Source organism: Carica papaya, chromosome 1 (assembly GCF_054855325.1).
Source record: "Carica papaya isolate Zhongbai chromosome 1, ASM5485532v1, whole genome shotgun sequence".
Taxonomy (NCBI): Eukaryota; Viridiplantae; Streptophyta; class Magnoliopsida; order Brassicales; family Caricaceae; genus Carica; species Carica papaya.
This window is the reverse complement of record NC_142309.1, coordinates 24,241,190-24,259,864: the sequence shown is the minus strand read 5'-3', so window position 1 is coordinate 24,259,864 and position 18,675 is coordinate 24,241,190. Positions and strand designations below refer to the sequence as shown.

At 34.2% G+C, this 18,675-nt stretch overlaps 2 protein-coding genes across 4 annotated transcripts; both read right to left on the bottom strand.

The window, feature by feature from the left end:
- Positions 1-41: 41 nt before the first annotated feature.
- Positions 42-4,559, bottom strand: TL29 (ascorbate peroxidase 4). 3 transcript variants are annotated; one of them, XM_088221655.1, is made up of 11 exons: positions 4,313-4,556; positions 4,075-4,173; positions 3,465-3,546; positions 3,334-3,368; positions 3,144-3,209; positions 2,990-3,030; positions 2,503-2,633; positions 2,277-2,383; positions 1,579-1,716; positions 939-1,073; positions 42-504 (listed from the first exon to the last, which is right to left on the bottom strand). In XM_088221655.1, the coding sequence occupies exons 1-11, from the start codon at positions 4,409-4,411 to the stop codon at positions 394-396; spliced, it is 1,044 nt and encodes a 347-aa protein (XP_088077781.1). In that variant the 5' UTR covers positions 4,412-4,556; the 3' UTR covers positions 42-393. The 3 variants fall into 3 exon arrangements, with proteins under 3 accessions (XP_088077781.1, XP_088077783.1, XP_088077782.1); XM_088221657.1 differs by having other exon boundaries at positions 3,465-3,563; positions 4,313-4,333; XM_088221656.1 differs by lacking the exon at positions 1,579-1,716 and having other exon boundaries at positions 4,313-4,559.
- A 918-nt stretch (positions 4,560-5,477) lies between these two features.
- LOC110816682 (O-fucosyltransferase family protein) lies at positions 5,478-11,887 on the bottom strand. The gene is made up of 13 exons (XM_022044973.2): positions 11,419-11,887; positions 10,917-11,018; positions 10,389-10,493; positions 9,932-10,031; positions 9,787-9,854; positions 8,741-8,829; positions 8,472-8,652; positions 8,255-8,383; positions 8,015-8,148; positions 7,663-7,876; positions 6,960-7,144; positions 6,775-6,870; positions 5,478-6,062 (listed from the first exon to the last, which is right to left on the bottom strand). The coding sequence occupies exons 1-13, from the start codon at positions 11,575-11,577 to the stop codon at positions 5,909-5,911; spliced, it is 1,716 nt and encodes a 571-aa protein (XP_021900665.1). The 5' UTR covers positions 11,578-11,887; the 3' UTR covers positions 5,478-5,908.
- Positions 11,888-18,675: the final 6,788 nt, after the last annotated feature.

Here is an 18,675-nt window from a genome sequence, read left to right as displayed (position 1 = left end):
GGGTACAAAAAGAAAGAATGAGTGATGAAGAAACAATCATCTGATCCTAAAAATGTATTTTTTCATAAAATTCTCACTGATTGAGTTTTTCTCTTCTCTATTGAAAGAGCAAATTAGTTAATACAGTTTCATTCAACTGCAAATAAAATATTCCCTTGCACTCTTACAACGTCCAAGAATTCAGACTTCTAGTGTCAATACAACCAAGTAGAATTGAACCATTGCTTTAAACAAGATTAATATCCTGAGTGCTCCGCTTTGATGATCTCAAGATGTCAACTGAGATATAAAGCCATATGCTGGACCATCCCTGAAGAAAATGGAAGCTCCCATAAGACAAAACTGTTGCCACATTCACAAAGTGGCAGCTCTGGTTGATTAGATACAGCTTCTCTACAATTTTAGCTTGCTTAGATCCACTTTTTGGACTGGATATGTGTATGCCTCGTAATTGATCTTTTGTCCCAGGGAACTTAATTTTGTGAGAGTAGTAATTAGATCAACCTGAAAATTAACCAGTTACAAGATCGTGAATGATATAAATCCTGGCTTCATTCCATATGAAGATGAAAATCAGGATACCTAAGATCTAGCAAGAAGCATTCATCAAAAGAAAAAAAAATCTAGCAAGAAGCTGCATCAAAACTTCATTTCAAACTGTCAAATGAGAGATTGAACTTGTCAATTGACTCCAGCAAGATTAAACTCTTTTCCTACTTTTAGATGTAAGTTAACGTAGTTCGTAAAATAACTAGTTATGCACTAAATGCTGGATTTAAATTCTGTACACACCTAGGTGAAGACTCAGAGGAGTAAAAGGAGGAAAGTTTCTTCCATTGTGTAATCAAGATCAAAAGACCTTCAGCCAGATGGTTCTCTGGACCCAAAAGGAAAAACCATTCTACTTTCAGTAGCATAAAAGCAGTCATAGAACTGACCTCGTAATCTGTCTGGGACACTGTTTCACGGCTTCGCTGATATTTTTGAACCCATTTAGAGACATCTGGATCGGTTGCCAGTAGGGCCTCGGTTGCAGCCTGATCAGGACCCAAGAATGCGGACATGACAGCTAGCTGGTCAACAAGGAAAAAAGAATAGAACATGTGAATTTGATTAGTGCCTTTCATGAGAAATCAGTTACCTGATGCGGACATGAGAGCATAGAATAGATCCCTTAAAGAAAAATGACCAGGATAAGAGACCAATTCAAAGGAGATTTGGAGGATAAATATGAGCGAGCAACTTCAGCAAATAAACTTAGGCAGTTAGTAAATTTGTCGCTTGTTATTTCTTGCAGTAGCAGCGAATGGACTGTGCATAACCTGTACTTGCCTAAGTATAAAAACTTAAGCTCGTTCTAATAACTTGGCTGTGCTGTTTTAAAGTAAAAACCAATACAATTATAGAATAGTGTTCTGTCTCAAATATCTTTAAGCAGCATATGCGTAACAATTGCTCAGGAAGTCCTTTACACTGCTGACTTTACTCATTTGAATATGATGAGCCATCTTGAATGCTTGTTTCGATTTTTTGAGGTTACAAGATCTCAATACAAGCATATATATTTGACAAATTTACCTGGCGTGGACCAAATCCAATTGCCAAGAACTTGTCTTTCATTTCCTGTACACTTGCTTTCTCCCACTGAGGAACCCTTCCCTCTGGATCTGGTTCCTGTGTATCACTCCTTCCAAATTGTTTATCAAATAGGCCCCACTGTATGAACAAATAAGGAACGCACCCATAAGCCAAACTTCATATGCAAGAACAACCTGATCATCATCCCAGTCAACTAAATATTACAAGATGAATTGAGCACATGGACAATGTATATTCCATTAGAAGCACCTCATTAAGATCATTGTTACTTCTGCTATTATGTTCAGGCCCCTCAAACTATAATTCTGCCCCATTTGAGGGTACAAAAACCTTTACTTGGACCACAATGAAACTGCAAAGCTACCATCAGAAATTGTAAACAAGGTTGTACGGATCAAAGGGGCCTGTAAGGTCACCATGATCATTTCAAGATAGCAATTAGCAATGGCTAAGAATAGTTTATGGTCGGCTAGGGAACACCTCCAACTTAGGACCGCCCAGTGGGAAAAGAAAAACAACATCTGCTTATGGTGGATTGGTGATTGATTGGCACAAACTAATCTGAAGGAGTTCCATGAAGTACACTAAACTGAGAAATAAACTCCTACTTTTGCTGCATGAATCCAACATGTAAAGAATGACAATTATTGTAAGACACAAATCATTAACAAACGAACCTGCCCATTTGACCCATATGCAGTGTATAATAATCTCCCCTTTTCTTCATTCCCACCACATTTGCGAATTGCAGATGCAAGAAACGTGTCCTTAACAGCACTTTGTGCTACATAGAATGAACAAAACCTATTCAGGCCTGCTAGACCTCTATCTCACACACCTCTGTGTTAGATGACCATAACAAACATGGCATAATTCAAATTTTGCTTGTGCTAGTTATTTTACCTGCAAATTGAATGAGATCTGCAAAGGAAATTGGTCCACCCCTAGAATATGAGTCGATCTCTTTCTTCGCTTCCATTAATAAATTTAAAGCAGCAGAAAGCCCCTTATTCTCAGGTCTGCTTAACTCAGAGCTTCATGCAAGAAAATTGATGGAAAAGAAATTTTTAAATTTTGTTTCCAAAAAGACTAAATTAATCATGCTTTGAAAACCTGAAATTGATTGCGGAAGCAAACTTGTTCCCTGCAAAAACCAGGTTGATTATTTAAGGAACGTGTTCAATTCACGATTCACAAGAATCTGAATATCTTTGAATTTATTTTGTTATGATCTTACTTAACTCTCTCTAGGAAATATATGTAGCATATTGGAATCTCAGGTAACCAGTAACTGGTACCTACAAGCCAGAAAATTGAAAAACAAAACGGTATCTAGATTGTAGCTAATTCACACTAGCTCATTTGAGATGATGATTAATGTGGCAAATACCTGAGCCGTATTGATCCATTTGGGCCCCCAGATTTTGTAGCCTAGAAAATTATCAGCAATTCATCAATGAACTTTCTGTTTCCATAACAAAGTTAAAAAAAAAAAAATTGTAGCATCCATATTGATGTTTACAAGGAAAAGTTTTCTATCTGACCTTATCATAAGTCATGGCATCATTCAATGCCAAAGTTAGTATTGATGGAACAATATCAGGATTTCCCTTGAATTAATGCAGAAAAAGATCGAAGGTCAGTGTACACTGAAAGGATGGTAAACAATAGATACATATATACACATTTACACGTTATGGTACTTGGACTCATGAGAAGATAAAATAGACTTACCTTTATAAGCGTAAAAAGTGTTTCCTTAACACTTGCTGTTAAGAAAAAGAAAAAAAAACAGAAAAATAGAATCATCAAATCAGCAAGAAATTGTTAATTCAGGCATGGAAAAGTAAACTTATAAAACTCACATTGAAATTCAGAACGCTGACGGCGTTGTATCAAATCAGCAGCAAATGCAGTCCCAGTAAATGGGCCCGAGCTCATTAATTCCTAAGCAAAGATCATAACTGGCAGAAACTTATGATCACATAATTCCAATTCATGAAGTCAAACATTTCTCAAAGAGTTGCATCTAGAAAGAAGTACTAATAGCATATGGTTCCAGCTTTGTGGCCTAACAGCAATCTGACTCCTATTGTTGAATGGCTATTTCTATCTCCAACGTCCTATTCTTAGCGATTCTTCAGTTCCATCTATCTACCAATATTATCCGTTGTCCATTCATGGAATCTTTTATTTTTCCGGTACGATGGAGTGGAATGAACCCAGAGGCCACAGAGAAGCAACAACTCCAGGACACCACACCACTAGGATATAACTAGAGGAAAAGAAAGTAATCCCCCCATGCTCATAATCAGGAAAAAGGAAGCAACAAGGCGCTCTGCCCTTTTTTAAATATCATATACATTTGAATTCCCTAATAATGAGTCCAACTAAATGAAATGAGAGTGCCGACACAGACAGATGAAATTACTAATAGTACATTAATAAGAAAGAAATCAACAGAAATGCTCTTACCATACCAATGGCAGCCCCAAAGTATTTGAGAATATCCCTTCGATGGAAACCGTTCTCGCCAGTAACATCGGCTTCGATCTTTTGACAACGAATAGCACCCTGATCACAAGCACAAAAGGGTAAAACATCAATAATATCAAATCAACTCAGACACAATGTCGAGAAAATGCAAAACAAAAATCAGAGAGAGAGAGAGAGGGAGAGAGGAAGTTGAAAGAGACGAATCAAGTAGACTTACTGAAACAACTGGGTGTCTGGTAGAGTGTAGAGTCCGGACAGAAACGGGGGGAACCAAAGAAGGGACTGTTGAGAGAAAAGAAACTCCAATGGACTCCATTGTAATCTGTTTCTGTCTAGCAAATATTTCTAAACGGATTCTTTCTGTTTATAAAATGTGGAGGGAGGAAGAGGATGTGAAACGGGGGCCAATGTGGCTTACGTGTGTGGACTGTGGAGTTTTTGTGCATTTTGGCTCGTCATATTCAGATATCCTATCTCCGTGTTCTCGACATTTCTTTATCCGCACTGCTGGATTAACCCGGTACCCGTTTACATGCACACAAACGGGTCCGGATTTAGCCCGAATGTCTCAAATCCAGTGTATTTAGTAACTCTTTAAGTGCCACGTGGCTAGTTGGGCTAAAATATAGATAATGCAGTATACTGTAGCTAATTACATAATTAAGACTCTATAATCATATACTTACACTTAAATTTGTAATAATCATCACATTATAAGTTCGATTATATAGTTATATAAAAGAAACAAGGGTGGGAGCATTTTAGCATGTGTAGAACAAATTCGATAAATTTGTAAATTTGATCTATTAATTTATATTTATGTAAATTAAGTGTATGAATTTTAAAATTTATTAAAATTAAAGAAATATATTTTAAAATTTGCAAAATTCACATGAAATGAAAAATTAATATAAAATTTATGATTAAATTATATATGAAAATCTATGTAAAGTTTATTTTATGGTTTCTAATAAAATTTATATTTCAGTTAAATAAAATATGAAGTTCAAAATAATTTTCACAAAATTTCTGGGTTCATTTTAAATATAACATTGCTTTTGAACAATTATGATATCAATTGAGCTTTAAATTAAAACTAAAGCAAAAACATCTCTGGGAAGTCATATATATATATATATATAAATAGCCTACTGTATATCTACTCCAGCTGCAGACAAAATATTCCAATGTAATCCCAGTTCTTTTCTATCACAACATTATTTCATTCTCATGAAACAATTTTTATATTCTAATATTGTTTCATGCAGCTGAAACACGCATTATTACAGCTTGCTCAAATATATACAAGCTTAGCTCTAAAAGCTTATGAACTCACTCCAGAGAGATTAGTAGGAAAAAGAGAGGTAGACGAGAGGATTAAAGAAATGAAATGATTCTTTCACCGTTATTGCATTGAATAATCAAGAATGAAACAAATAAATGAACAAACATATTAATTTTTTAAGAAAGTAGTACATTGTGGTATAATGAATCCCCCCGTCCCCCCCTCCCCACAAAAGCTTTTCTCTTGAAACTGTGCAAAGTTTGCATAGCACCAGGAAATTGTGCCTTGACATTGCAGGTCTCCTTAGCCTCAGTTTATCTAGGCTCCTAAACTAATGGAACCTAACCAGTGTCCTTGGCTATATACCAACTCGGTTTATCTAAACCAGGATATACACATTCCGCGTCTCTGGTCCCTGAAGTGGCAGCTGCCCCTTAAACTTCCAATAAATAATGTTGAGAAAGATGTGCCACAGCCATGTATAGGAGATCTTTCTTTGAAGAAAATCTGTTCCCCAGTTATATCATTTTACCTCACCACGACCGAAGCATTTTGATTTAGTAATTGCTTGCGACACAAACAATCTGGTAAAGGATTTTCATAAAATGGTTCTTCTGAACGGAATCTCTCCATGCCCTTTGTTCCTGAAACTGGGCCCTTTCTCCTCCGAGGCGATCCTTGCCTGCAGAAAAATGTTAGAAACAAAAGTAAATTTATTGAAGTGACCAAAAACCCAATTCATCAGGTCAGGAATCAAATCTCCAGTGCATCCTCTGGACAGCCATGTCAATACTTACTTCCCTTCTGCCACTAGAATATGGCTTCGTGATAAATTAACTTCATTCTTGTGAAGGAAGTTAGTGGACTTGCTCTGACCTTAAGGTAACTTTAACATTGTTGGAGCTAAAATTATCTAAAAAATTCTGGTTAATTGGAGATATGAAAACCAATGAGCATGACTTCCTCTAAGTTTCCATTTACATCAACCGGAGACTTGTGCATGCATAAATATATAGTCTTACCCAGGAATAAGAAAAAAAAAAGCCCTTAAAAAATAGAGTGAGATCCACTGCTTTAGGCTATAGATATAAACCAAGGCCATCAAACATATAAAATTTCATTGTCCTCCTTTACAAGCATAGGGAGGTTGGCAGAAGAAATATTCTGGCATGAGAAAAGCAAAACTAAGTTTAAAGAGTATCTGAGAATACTTAATCTGTCCAGCAAAATCCTATGAAGAGTGAAGATGGGCCACATAAAGCATATGGGTGATGAAATATATCAATAAAAAAACTGCATATGGTAAGGATGATTCTCCTCAAAATATGCAGCAACTAAATCATCAGAAGTCCCTTGTGGAATTTCATTGGTAATGATCGTTCACAATAACATACCTGCTTTTGTGGATTTCAATTATTCGATCTGATAGTCTTTTGCCTTCTTTGAGTGCTCCACGTTTGATCTTATCAAACAATCGCACAAGGGCTTTCCTGATGAGTAACATACATGAACATTTTCATTTGTCTAAGGATAGTAGTCATTTATATCTGGAAATGCTTTAGTATGTAAAATGCTCTACCTGTCAGGAGATACTGTTTTCCTATGGCCTAGAAATCGACGATGACCTTCAACTGCCCTTGCCATGTTCCCAGTATATGACGGGATAAATACATCACTTTCAACGGACACAATGTAATCAAGTGCAGCCATCTGAGATGCATGGTTGATAAATGGCTCAAGCTCTTCAACAGAAGCCAATTTCTCCTGCAAAGTACTCATAAAATATTAACTTAAAGCACACAGGCCATCAACCAAGGAAGGAAACATTTATATGAATTAACTGATCGGTTCACCTAAACTTGCAAAATCAAAATAAAAATCAAACAAAAAGAAATAACTACTTGCATAATTATAATTGAATGCCATTGTGAACTGAAATGAAAGAAAAAGAACTTGTCCTTCACAGTTATACAATCAAGATATCAAATGCAAGGTGAAGCAACACCACTTCTGACTTTTTCTCTGGAGGCAATAATTATTTTTAGTAAAAACACGAGTTCTACATTGAATTTCTTTCTTTCAAAAGGTGTTTCTAATATTTCCATTCTATTGCATGTAAAACATAAGAAGCATGGTTTGACATAGTACTTTTACGAGATAACTGATCAACATTCACATTATTTCAGAAGCAACCAAGGCAATATTGTCCAAGATTAGTTTCTGTGGATCTAAAAGTTCAGGTAAGTGCAGAAAATCAAGAAAGCTATAAGATAAACTCATACCTTGCTCATTAACATTGGATAACGTGATCGCAGGTCAGCCATGCGAGAATCACCCCCATATATCTCGCCAGCAGCAATATATATAGGAGTACTAGATGGATATCCAAGAGCTGTAAGAAATATTCCAACTTCCTTGGGAGTTAAGGGGCAATAACCCTTGGATCTCTGTTCTCTGCCATCAATGTCCTTCACTTTCCAATATGCAGTATTTTCTCTGCACATTCAAGATTAATTGGATAGAAAAAAATTAGATGTGCAGTTCAAGAAAGGAAAGAACTGACATTAAAATGATTACTATGCACACCAATTATCTCTCTTATCATCAGTAAGCACACAGCAGAACATATCACACCTGATTTTCCTCAGTTCAGCAGCCTCACTGGGAGTTAAATCATGATTGCACCCACTAAATGCAAGCATATCTTTCTCAAATCTTAAATGTAACGCGATGTAAGGACCATAAGACCTCATCCTTTCCACCAACAACTACAATATCAATCATACAGAAAACCATAATGACATACGTTGCATGAGCCACAAGATGATAGAACTATTGCAGTAATCAGAAGTCAGTTAAATTTCTATTATTTACTTTTCCCATTGCTTCAATTCGAGGAGAAAACCGAAGGGCCTCATAGCAAGCACGACAACGTAGCTTTTGAATATCTGAAGGTAAATTGTTATTTGCTAGACGAGAATCAGATTTGGCCGCTCGAATAACCTATTCCAATGCATGTCTACATTAAGGTAACTGCACAAAGAATATTCTAATGACAACCAAAACTATAGAAAAACTTGTATTTACTTACTTGATATTCGTCCCACATGCTAAAAATCTCATCCTGATAGTAATCCATACCAGATCCACTTTTAAAATGCTTAACAACTTTGGTAGCTGAAGAAATTTCCTTTGGGAGCTTCTTTATGACTTTAACATCAAAAGCCAAAGTTTTAATAAAGTGATCTTCATCAAAAACATCCGAAAAGTTGCTGCAAACAAAGAGAAAAAGAAAATCTCATTACATAAGTGAAGAAGAATGTGAGAGAGGAGATACTACGAAGGTGGAGGAAGTGCTACCTGGAGTCTTGCCAAAATGATCGTTTATCAAGTTCAGGAACTACAAGGGTGGCATTTATAATCCGGGCTACAGCTACCATATCACATATCTGCAATTCAAGAATGAAAATATACTGTGCTCTAAACAACGGTGGAAAAACATTTTTCATCAAAAGACTCATAGACCAAGAAAAGAGATATGCATAGCTCTAATTCTCTATCGCTGATGCCTTTGACATTGCACAGCACCGCAGTTAACTTAAATATTCTTTGGTGATCCAAATGATTTAAGATGTTCCTGCACCGACATGATGGGCAGGAGCAGGAAGAGGTACAAACAAATAGCTACTGAACATGAAACGTGCAAGATGCGAGAAAAACCATTAACTTTAGAAGCACTTCCATAATTAATTACTGAAGTTTTGACATTACTTTTCAATGTTTCCCCTGTTTAAGTAACACTAATTTCTACTTCATCCTTATAATTATAAATTTGCTGTAACCAAGTCTTTGAGTAACTAAACTGAATTGGAGTTCTCCTTAACTCCCAAGTTCAATCACACACCTCAAGAAAGAATGAAAATCAAGTAGAAACTTGAAGGACCTAGAAATCAGTCATCAAGAAAAAAGATTAGCTTCATTCCCTCTATTGGACAACAATGCATCTATTTTTTTCCACTGGACTGCTTTATCCATCAGACAGTCACAGCCAAGGGAACACTACCATAGTACAAAAATATTAGATGTACCTTCTTTAAACAAATGGAATTTACTGCACATTAACCAAAGAAAACTGGGAGGAATAGAAAGGGGGAATACTTTCTGTCCTTTCTACTTCAGTATGCTCTGACAATCACCATTAAAGTATTATGAAGTGAATGAAAACATCATATCCAATTAGCTAAGATGGTGCAAGCGGTTGTAAGTTCTATCTTTCTAGCTTTTGTCATTTTCAACTGCTAATTGATCAAAGTAGATACTCTTCTAATTTCCGGAACAGAAGAATCAAGTAGAAAAGGCAACAGAACCAGCAAGCATAAGTATCATGAGGGAAAATATATATATACCCCAGCACGCATCTGGTTGAGCCCACCATTTGTATGAACCAGAAGGTAACCTCTCAACTTTGTAGGGGCTGCACAAATAACAGTGACTTTGATGGTAAGAAGATGCAGTAACTGCAGAATGAAAATTATTCCACAGCCTACTCACAAGTATAGTTCGAACTAGGCTGTACACAGGGGACAAAATCACGATTTGAAGGAGGCTTCCATAGCTTAGTAAAATCCACATTCACACTTGGACCATCCAACTGTCAAATCTAAAAGAGTGAAAACATGGAAGAGATGACTGTTTTTGTATTAATAAATACATCTATGTCCATGAGGCACAAGCCAGAAGCCTTCACATGTATTGAGTCAGAGAAAAATTAACCAATCTCTACTATTGCCCAGACCCCAAAATAAACTCTAGCAAAGAGTCAAAATATATATATATATATGTAGAAAAGCTAAAATATTAGAGTATGTACTCAGAGGATATTTTCTCTTTTAAAAGGTTCCTGTAGTTCCTTCAAATCATAGTGCTTTTTCTGGCTCCTAAATTTCCTCACAATCAAACAGCTTTCTATAAGCAATTCAACTACAATGACATTATAAGAATACAAAACCTTGCGAGAAGAAGCTGGAGCTTTTGATAAATGGGGGGGAGCCAGTTCCTGTAACAAGTTCTGTTCCGTGCTCAAACCTTGATACTTTGTTTTGATGTCATCTTGCTACAGAATTCCAAATAACGGAAAAACTATCATTCTATATACCTCACCTTACATTAACATCAACAATCAGAAAAGGTGCCATAGAAGGAAACAAAAAAGTATTGATAGTGAATTTCTCAACAAATATCTATATCTATATCTATATAGACAGAACAGCAGTTGAATAAATGGTATTAAAGCCTCTTTTAGATAGTTCTTAAATAAGTTCATTTTGCTCAGAGTCAAAAACTGAATGAACAAAGCTCGATGTCAAAGTGCCAAGTCTTATGTGTGGAGGGTGGGGGTGGTGGGGTGGGGAGAAGAATTTTATTGTAGTTTGTTTCTCTCGATTCTTGAAAACCAGATTCAGCTTACATTTTCTCATCAACCAAACAGCTTTAGCCAAGCAAAATACATTGACCCAAGAACAGGAGAAAAACAGACCTTGTTGGTAGGAACCATAGGAGCTTTCAACAAATGAGGCGAGTCCAGCTCTCTTGTCCAGCTTCCCTCAGTTCTCAAACTGTCGTACTTAATCTCATTTTGCTATAAAAAAACATATATAAAAAAAACATAGCTATAAATAAATCCTAATCTCTAGAACAACTGCAAGAAAAGAATTTAATAAAGGAAACAACCAACGAAAGAAATTTTTATAACAGTTTGATACGTAATCTCGAATTTAAAAGTCAACAATTATAAAATTACCAAATATGAGAAAAAAATAATAATCCAGGTATTTCAATTTCTACACTAGAACAAAGAAAAGTTGAATATAAAAATCAAAACAGCAAAATTAAAATGCGCAATCACTGTTCAAAACCAACCAAAATCCGCCAAATTTATAAAAAGCAGTCGCGGCTAAATAAAACTAGAGCAATGGAAGATAACAGAAAACAAAATCCCTAAATAAGAGAAGAAAGGAAGGAATAGATTGATCACAAACTTGGGCGACTGTTGGGAGCTTGTAGAGATCGGGTAATTTGGGAACTTTCGAGGAAGGAAATATGTGTACGTGGACGGAAAGCAGAGCCACCAGAGCTATTGCACCTATGGCGCATGTTAGCATCCTCCTACACCATACCAGCACTCTCCTCCTCCTCATCTTCTTCGTCTTCTTCTTCTCCTTCTTCTCTTTCTTTTTTTCCTTTCTCTCTCCGTCCACAACTCGCTGAGTTCTTCTCTACGGAACTCGGTAAGAGGATAATGATAATAACAGCGGTATCATGAAGCCATTGCAGCCATTACGCAGAGAGCAATCACACTGAATCCGTACACTCCGGCTCCGTGTCGTGAGTTTGGTTTGTTCTGTGTGCCTTTTACGAGAATTTGATAAAAGCGGTCGGCTAATTTTGTTTTCTGTTTCTCCATGGTTCTTCTTGTTTCGCCATTTTTGGTTTTGGTTTTGGTTTTAGTTTTGGTTACGACGCTCGGTCTTTTAACGCCGTTTTTTAACGGCAGCGACAATGAGGGATTAGATTTAAAGAGAAATTAAGATTATTAATTATTAATAATCCAAACATTTTAAATAATATTAATCCTCTTTTGGTGGGTCCGACTAGTCTAAACGTGTTCTTTTTTTTTTTTTTGGAAGTTACGATTTCCTAATTTTCATGTACCACTCTCTTTTAGAAAAAGTTTTAAATTTTGAGAGTTCAGTTGGTTAATAATAATAATTAATATTTAATTGGTATTAATTAATTAAATTAAGTAAAAGTGTGAAGACAATTCAATACGTTTTTTCCGAGTTTGACCAATAATATTAATTAAATATAACAATTATCTCACTGAAACAGATAAATTAAAATTTTTAAAATTTTCTAAATTAAATATTTTTATATTTTATGTAAAAAATAATGTTTATATTTAAAATTTTATTACTTTAATATTTAAAAGGATGAATTTCTTACAGTTTTAAAATTAATAATTTAATAAATAAGTAAAAAGTTTCACATATAAATAAAATTAATTTATATAATTAAATGATATTTAACTGTCATACACACTTGATTACTAGATGCAACAATCTAAATATATATTATATGGCAACTAATGATTACATGGTATTTTTATTAATAACAATAGTTAAAATTAAATATAGAATAATTTTTTTAAAAAATACTACTCGTGATTAACTTTTATAAATAAATAATAAAACAATCTCTTAAAAACCACTTTTTGTATGTTCATATTTTTTTGTGATCATTTTTGCTAGCATTATAATATAGGACTGAAATATAATATTATCTATTTATTTTTTTTAATAAATTATTAATTAATGTACAAATTATATGTCATCTAATTAACATTCCATCTATTATTTAACAATTTATATTTAATATGATAGTGAAATAGCTGAAAATTGACAAATTATACAATTTTAAGTAACATTAAATTCAATCTTATTAGATAATTCGTATTTGAACATTAAATTAAAATAATATGCAGGAACCAGACAAGGCTTAAACACCATCAAACTAAAATATCGGGACCAAAATGTTTATATTAATAAAAATGGGTTAAGGTTGAATATTTTGATGAGGGTTAGATTAAGGCTGAAAAAGTCAAATAAAAAATGCAAAAAAGCTGCATGAAATGTGGAAAATGGACAATGTGGATCTCAAGGTGTGTTGAGAGAATGGCATGCATGTGCGGATGATTTATAGGAACTGCCTCAACAACACTTTGAACTCCATTAAACATTAAATTCAATTTAGAATTTGTCTTAGTGTCAATAATTATTTAAGATAAAAAAATCACTTTAATTAGTTTATTAATAATGAATTTAGTACATGTTCAAATAATATTTACTAATTAAAATTACATGAAATACTAGGGATTTGGGTGTTTATCACTTCATTCTTCTTTTTTGTATTTTGAGGATGATTACTTCGAATTCCATATACTAAAACAAGGGGAAAAGAGAAAGACCTGCAAAAACTTCAGATGACACCCACATGATTAAAAATATATATATTCAATTTGCCATATTATGTCGTTTAACTTTTTCTTTAATTTTATCAATTTAGTATTAACATACAGGTTGATGATGTCTTGATCAGAACTTTTGACGTGTTAATTAGGTAAGGCATCACAGCTGGCGAAAATTGACACGTGGCTTGATTTGTGTGGTCACTCAGAATGTTAGTGCTTTTCAAGGGAATCTATGATTAGGGTCTGGTCTTGTTTAGGTTGGACGTAATCTCTGATTTTAAGACATTGACGGGACTGATCAAAATATTAGACACGTGGCAGAAGATCCGTGCAGCTTAGTCTAACATAATCAATTCTGTAGTGGGACCCTCGTCTTTCTCAATCTTCTCCTCTCATCCTTCCTCCTATCAAGGGAAACAGTTGCCAGCCAAAACAAGGAAATGAGAGGGTGAATCGGACGGTGGAGATAAGACATCATTAATCATCGCGTGTGTTACGAAAATGCTTTTAAATAACATTTTCTGGTAAAATTTTATAGTTTTTATTTTCTAATTAATATTTAAGCGTATAATTTAAGTAATAATTAAAAATAATAATGAAAATATTGATAAATTTTACAAAGTTTAAATATTATTTTTAATATATTCTATAAAATTATTTTCGTTAATTTAAATTATTCCATAAATATACAAAATTTATACATTATTGTAAATAAATATATATATATGAATCTAAAAATTAAAATTAAACGTAACAAACATAGCAATTTCGTTGTATCTTTTGTGGGGTGTGTGTGTGTGTGTGTACACATAGAGAAAAGAAGAAAGCTATATTAAACAACACGAAATTTGTTGGTTTCGACTGGCAGGTATCCATAGCCTTCAACAATATCGTTAGAAATGGAGCAAGATTTTCTGGTAGTGTAATTGTTTGTCGGAAAATGACGTCAACAAGTCAATTAATAATTAGTTGATAAAATTTATTATTTTATAAATATATTATATGTTAATATTCATTAATTCGTAATTTTTTATTTAATAGAATTAATAATTTAATTTATTTATATATTAATGAAATTGCAGTTATTAAAACGATTTAAATTTTGACAAATTTATTAAGTTTTTAAATGAAAATACAATTATATAATGAATAATGTTTTTTTTTTAAAAATTTAGTAGTTAATTGACGGAATTTATTTTTTTTTTTAATTTATCAATTAAAAATTAAACTTGTTACTTTAAATAGGAGAGTTGGAAATCAATCACTCTTCAAGTCGCTTATCAAGCAGAGGTCAACGTCAATTTCTACTCTCGCCACATTCTTTAATGGCCCCCAATTGGCTTTGTTTTTCCTTCAAACATTAAAATAATTAGATAGAACTGTATATTAGAATAAAATTCTCTTAAATTATAAAATAATTAGATAGAATTGTATATTTTAATTAAAATATGATATCCTAAATTAATTTTTAATGTAGTTTAAAATTTATCTATAAATATAATTTCTTAATTTTTTAATTTTAATTTAGAATAAAAATAAAGTAAAATTGATGAATGATTAAATTGAAAATAATTTTTTAAAAAATGGGTGAAATTTTGGATTCTGGAGGTACTTAAAAAAAAAATCGAAAACCGGAAATTAAAATACAATTTAAAGAAGTTTCACCATTTAGGATGTTCGATCAACAACCCCGACAAACCAAAACGCACCGCTTGGCAGCAGACGCTGACGCAATGCCACGCGGGCGATCGGTGTGCCCGCAATTGAACGGCTCAGATGCGTTCCCGCGCGCACGAATGACCCATATGCATTCAATCCCCAAACACGATCAGAAGGTCAGATTTGAACGTGATCGGACGGTCCAGATAAGATCGTGATAAATGGTTCAGATTAGATCGCGATGAACAGCTCAAATTCACCCCCTATTTAATTGCGATCGGATGGTTCAAATCAAACACAATGGACAGCTCATATAAAAAACGAATGTATATACATAACCTCCATCCACACCAAACCTTAATCCTAGCTGCCAGACTACCTCGTCGGAAAAGAAGACCCAATCGCCGCCACCCGCCGCCGCACTAGAGCCATTTCCGACCGCCAAAAGAGGTAAAAAAAAATTTCTTTGCTCTGAATTCAATTATAAACACACCCACCGCCAAATCGAAACAAAAGGATTAGTCGATTGGCCGGAAAACGCAGGCAAAGCCCGGTAGCACCGCCGCAAAAAATTCTACAAAACGCCTCCGATGAGGCCCTTTCTGATTTTTGTTTTGCGTAATTTTTTCACCGTTGTGATCAACGTTTCATTCTCTACAAGTTGACCGGAGCAAAACACCTAACCACAACGTGAGTCGAAGGAGCTGCCGCACCGGAGAGCCCCACCACCGGTGAGTTTCAATTTTTTTGTATTTTTTTGGCCAACCGAGTCCCCTTAAAATGTTTTCTCGCAGGGATTAATGTGAAATCGGCCAAAAAAGACTGAAAATAGCCAACTCGAGGCGGACCGCCGTCGGAGCATGGCAGAGCTGTCGTGCCAGAATTTTGAAATTAGCCAAAATGGGCCCTGATACTGATTTAGGGTTTATTTGAGATATTTGCAGGTACTTATAGTACGTTTTGATTCTCAAATAAAAATTTAGGGAATCTAGTGACTGCCAATGGGTGCAGTCAACGATTTAGCCTTTCGAGCATCAAATTGAGTAATAATCTCTCACCCTATTCTCTGTTATAAAATTGAAGTCTAATTAACAATAAATACGGTATTTTGTATAATTTAAAAAATGTTTATGATTAATTACAGATTGCTAATGGAGGCAGAATCAGAAACTATTCTCTGTTGATTGTTTTTACAGTTTAAATGTATTATAGTACCTTATTGATTTATTTTATAGTTTTAAATGCATGTATTGTTGTTTTATGTATTTGCGGTTGAATTGAAAATTTTGAGGTTAAAGGTATACGGAAAACTTGTGTGATTAAGTGACTGGATGAAACAGCAGCCTTACTGGACATTCTGGAATATGGTGGATGGACTGGGTACACAGAGAACCCTACTGTGAACGTGTCTCATACTAACCGAGGTATGGAGACTTTGTAACTTGGCGCTCATACCGGACGGGGTATAGGGACGACCCACCTCACTCTCATACCAGACAGAGTATTGAATATGAAAATATAATACGTGCTATATTGTCAATTATATACGGAATCATGATATATGTAATGTTATTGTTTCTATATGTTGTTTTCTATAAATCTCACAATGATAAGTGGACGGTAAATGGTTTTATTATTGATAAATGAATTTGCTTAATTTAGTACTTTATTAGTTGTTTTTTATTTTTTTCTACCAACTTTCATTTTTGTGTCGGTAATATAGTGTGATATTCTTACTGGCTAGTATAGCTCATCCCTTATTTAACTATTTCAGATCAAGAGAATCAGGATCCAGAGCCGGATCTGCAAGAGGGTTGCAACTAGAATGCTAGTTTTCTTTATTTTCCGTTCATTTCATTATTTCTTTATATTTCTTTCAAGATGGTGAATTCTACAACATTAATTGGTACTTTAAGTTATTGTATAAAAAATATAAACTTTGAACATTTATTTCGCTTCCACATTTTAATTATCATTTATTTTCTTTGGATATTTTCGGGGTCGTTACATAAATTTTTTTAAAAAAAAAAATTATCAACATAATTATTATAAATGTCCGGAACTCAAATAGAGTGAATTTATAATTTAAATGCAGAACCGAATAATAATGTTATGATTTACATTGCTTACACAATAAATTAAATTGTCCAATAAGATTACGGAAATGTCCATTCTACAGTGGCTCGTAAAAAGAAAGAAAGAAATAATTTAAAATGAATAGATAAATGTCTTAGTAGTTAACCTCCACTAGATCTTTAGGGGATCTGATAGGTAAACTACTCGCAGCCTTCTTTCTGATCGGGATCGGGATCTGGATCCTGATTCTCTTGATCTGAAATGATTAATAGAATTGTGAACTACACAATAAAAATATCACGCTAATCACTGATACGAAAAATAAAGGTTTATAAAAATCACAAAACAACTAATAGAACCCTTAATTTAAGTAAATTCAAGAAAATCGTTTATTCCATACTTACCGTTATGAGTTTTTCAGAAATCAATCGATGAAGACCAATATCCATACAATTTTTCAACTTCATGCACAAGTGAACAAGAAACGATAATTTTCCTTTCTTCCTTGCTTACTGGTACCCCTAGAGGTCCATAGGGATGTTCTCCAACGTGCGAAATGAATATTCAAATTATCAATTAACTAGTTGTTCCCATACCCCCCCTCCGATAATGGGCGCCAAATATTTCATCGCCTCGATACCTCGTCCTCTATGAGGTTGAATCATATCTCCCAAACCCTTCAGATATGGGACTTTTCAGCCTCATTTGACTGACGTAACGTTCATGATAAAGTTCTCTATGTACCGAGTTTGTCCGCCCCTTCCCAAGATACTCAGTAAGCTTTTCACATAAAGATCTCCATCAACAAACAAACAGTAAGTGCATACCAACATCTTATCATATTTATAAATTAATTAAACGACAGTTATGCAAACAATGCAACTTCATACCTTAGTAACTAATAAACCTATTCAGGATCTTTATTTTCAAGTCAGTCAATCAAATAAGAATTTCAATCGGGGAATCAATAACGAAAAAGTAAATAAATATGATAATTTAAATCATACGGTAGAACAATAAGTAATTTAAGCAGTACAAGAAAATAAATAACTACATAGACGAGCTTAGGGCAATCGTACACTGATCAGTTTTTGGTCTCCACTAGTGACTTGTAATTATTATTAGGTTTCTTTTAATTTTTATAAAACACACAATTATCAATTATTAAGTCTTAATTTACCATAACAGTAAATAGAGTAAGGGATCATTAACTTAATCGGTATTTTGAGACATCACGTTGTCTATTACGCCTCCTAATGGGTCTCGAGTTTCCTGATTTTTTTACAAGAATTCAAAATACTCGTCATGCAACTAAAAAATACCCCAAAAATCTTAAATCAGTGTTGAAAAACTTTTCCGGCCAATTTTAGGATTCCAACACGGTGGCGACGCCGTGTTCTAGCACGGGCTCCGCCGCCCATAGTTGTAGTTCGTCTCGGCTGGCCGGTTTTGGTTGATTTTGACTAATTTTGGTTGGTTTTATACGTACCCTTGCGGAAAAACACATTAGGATGCCTTGGAGAGGGGTCTTTGG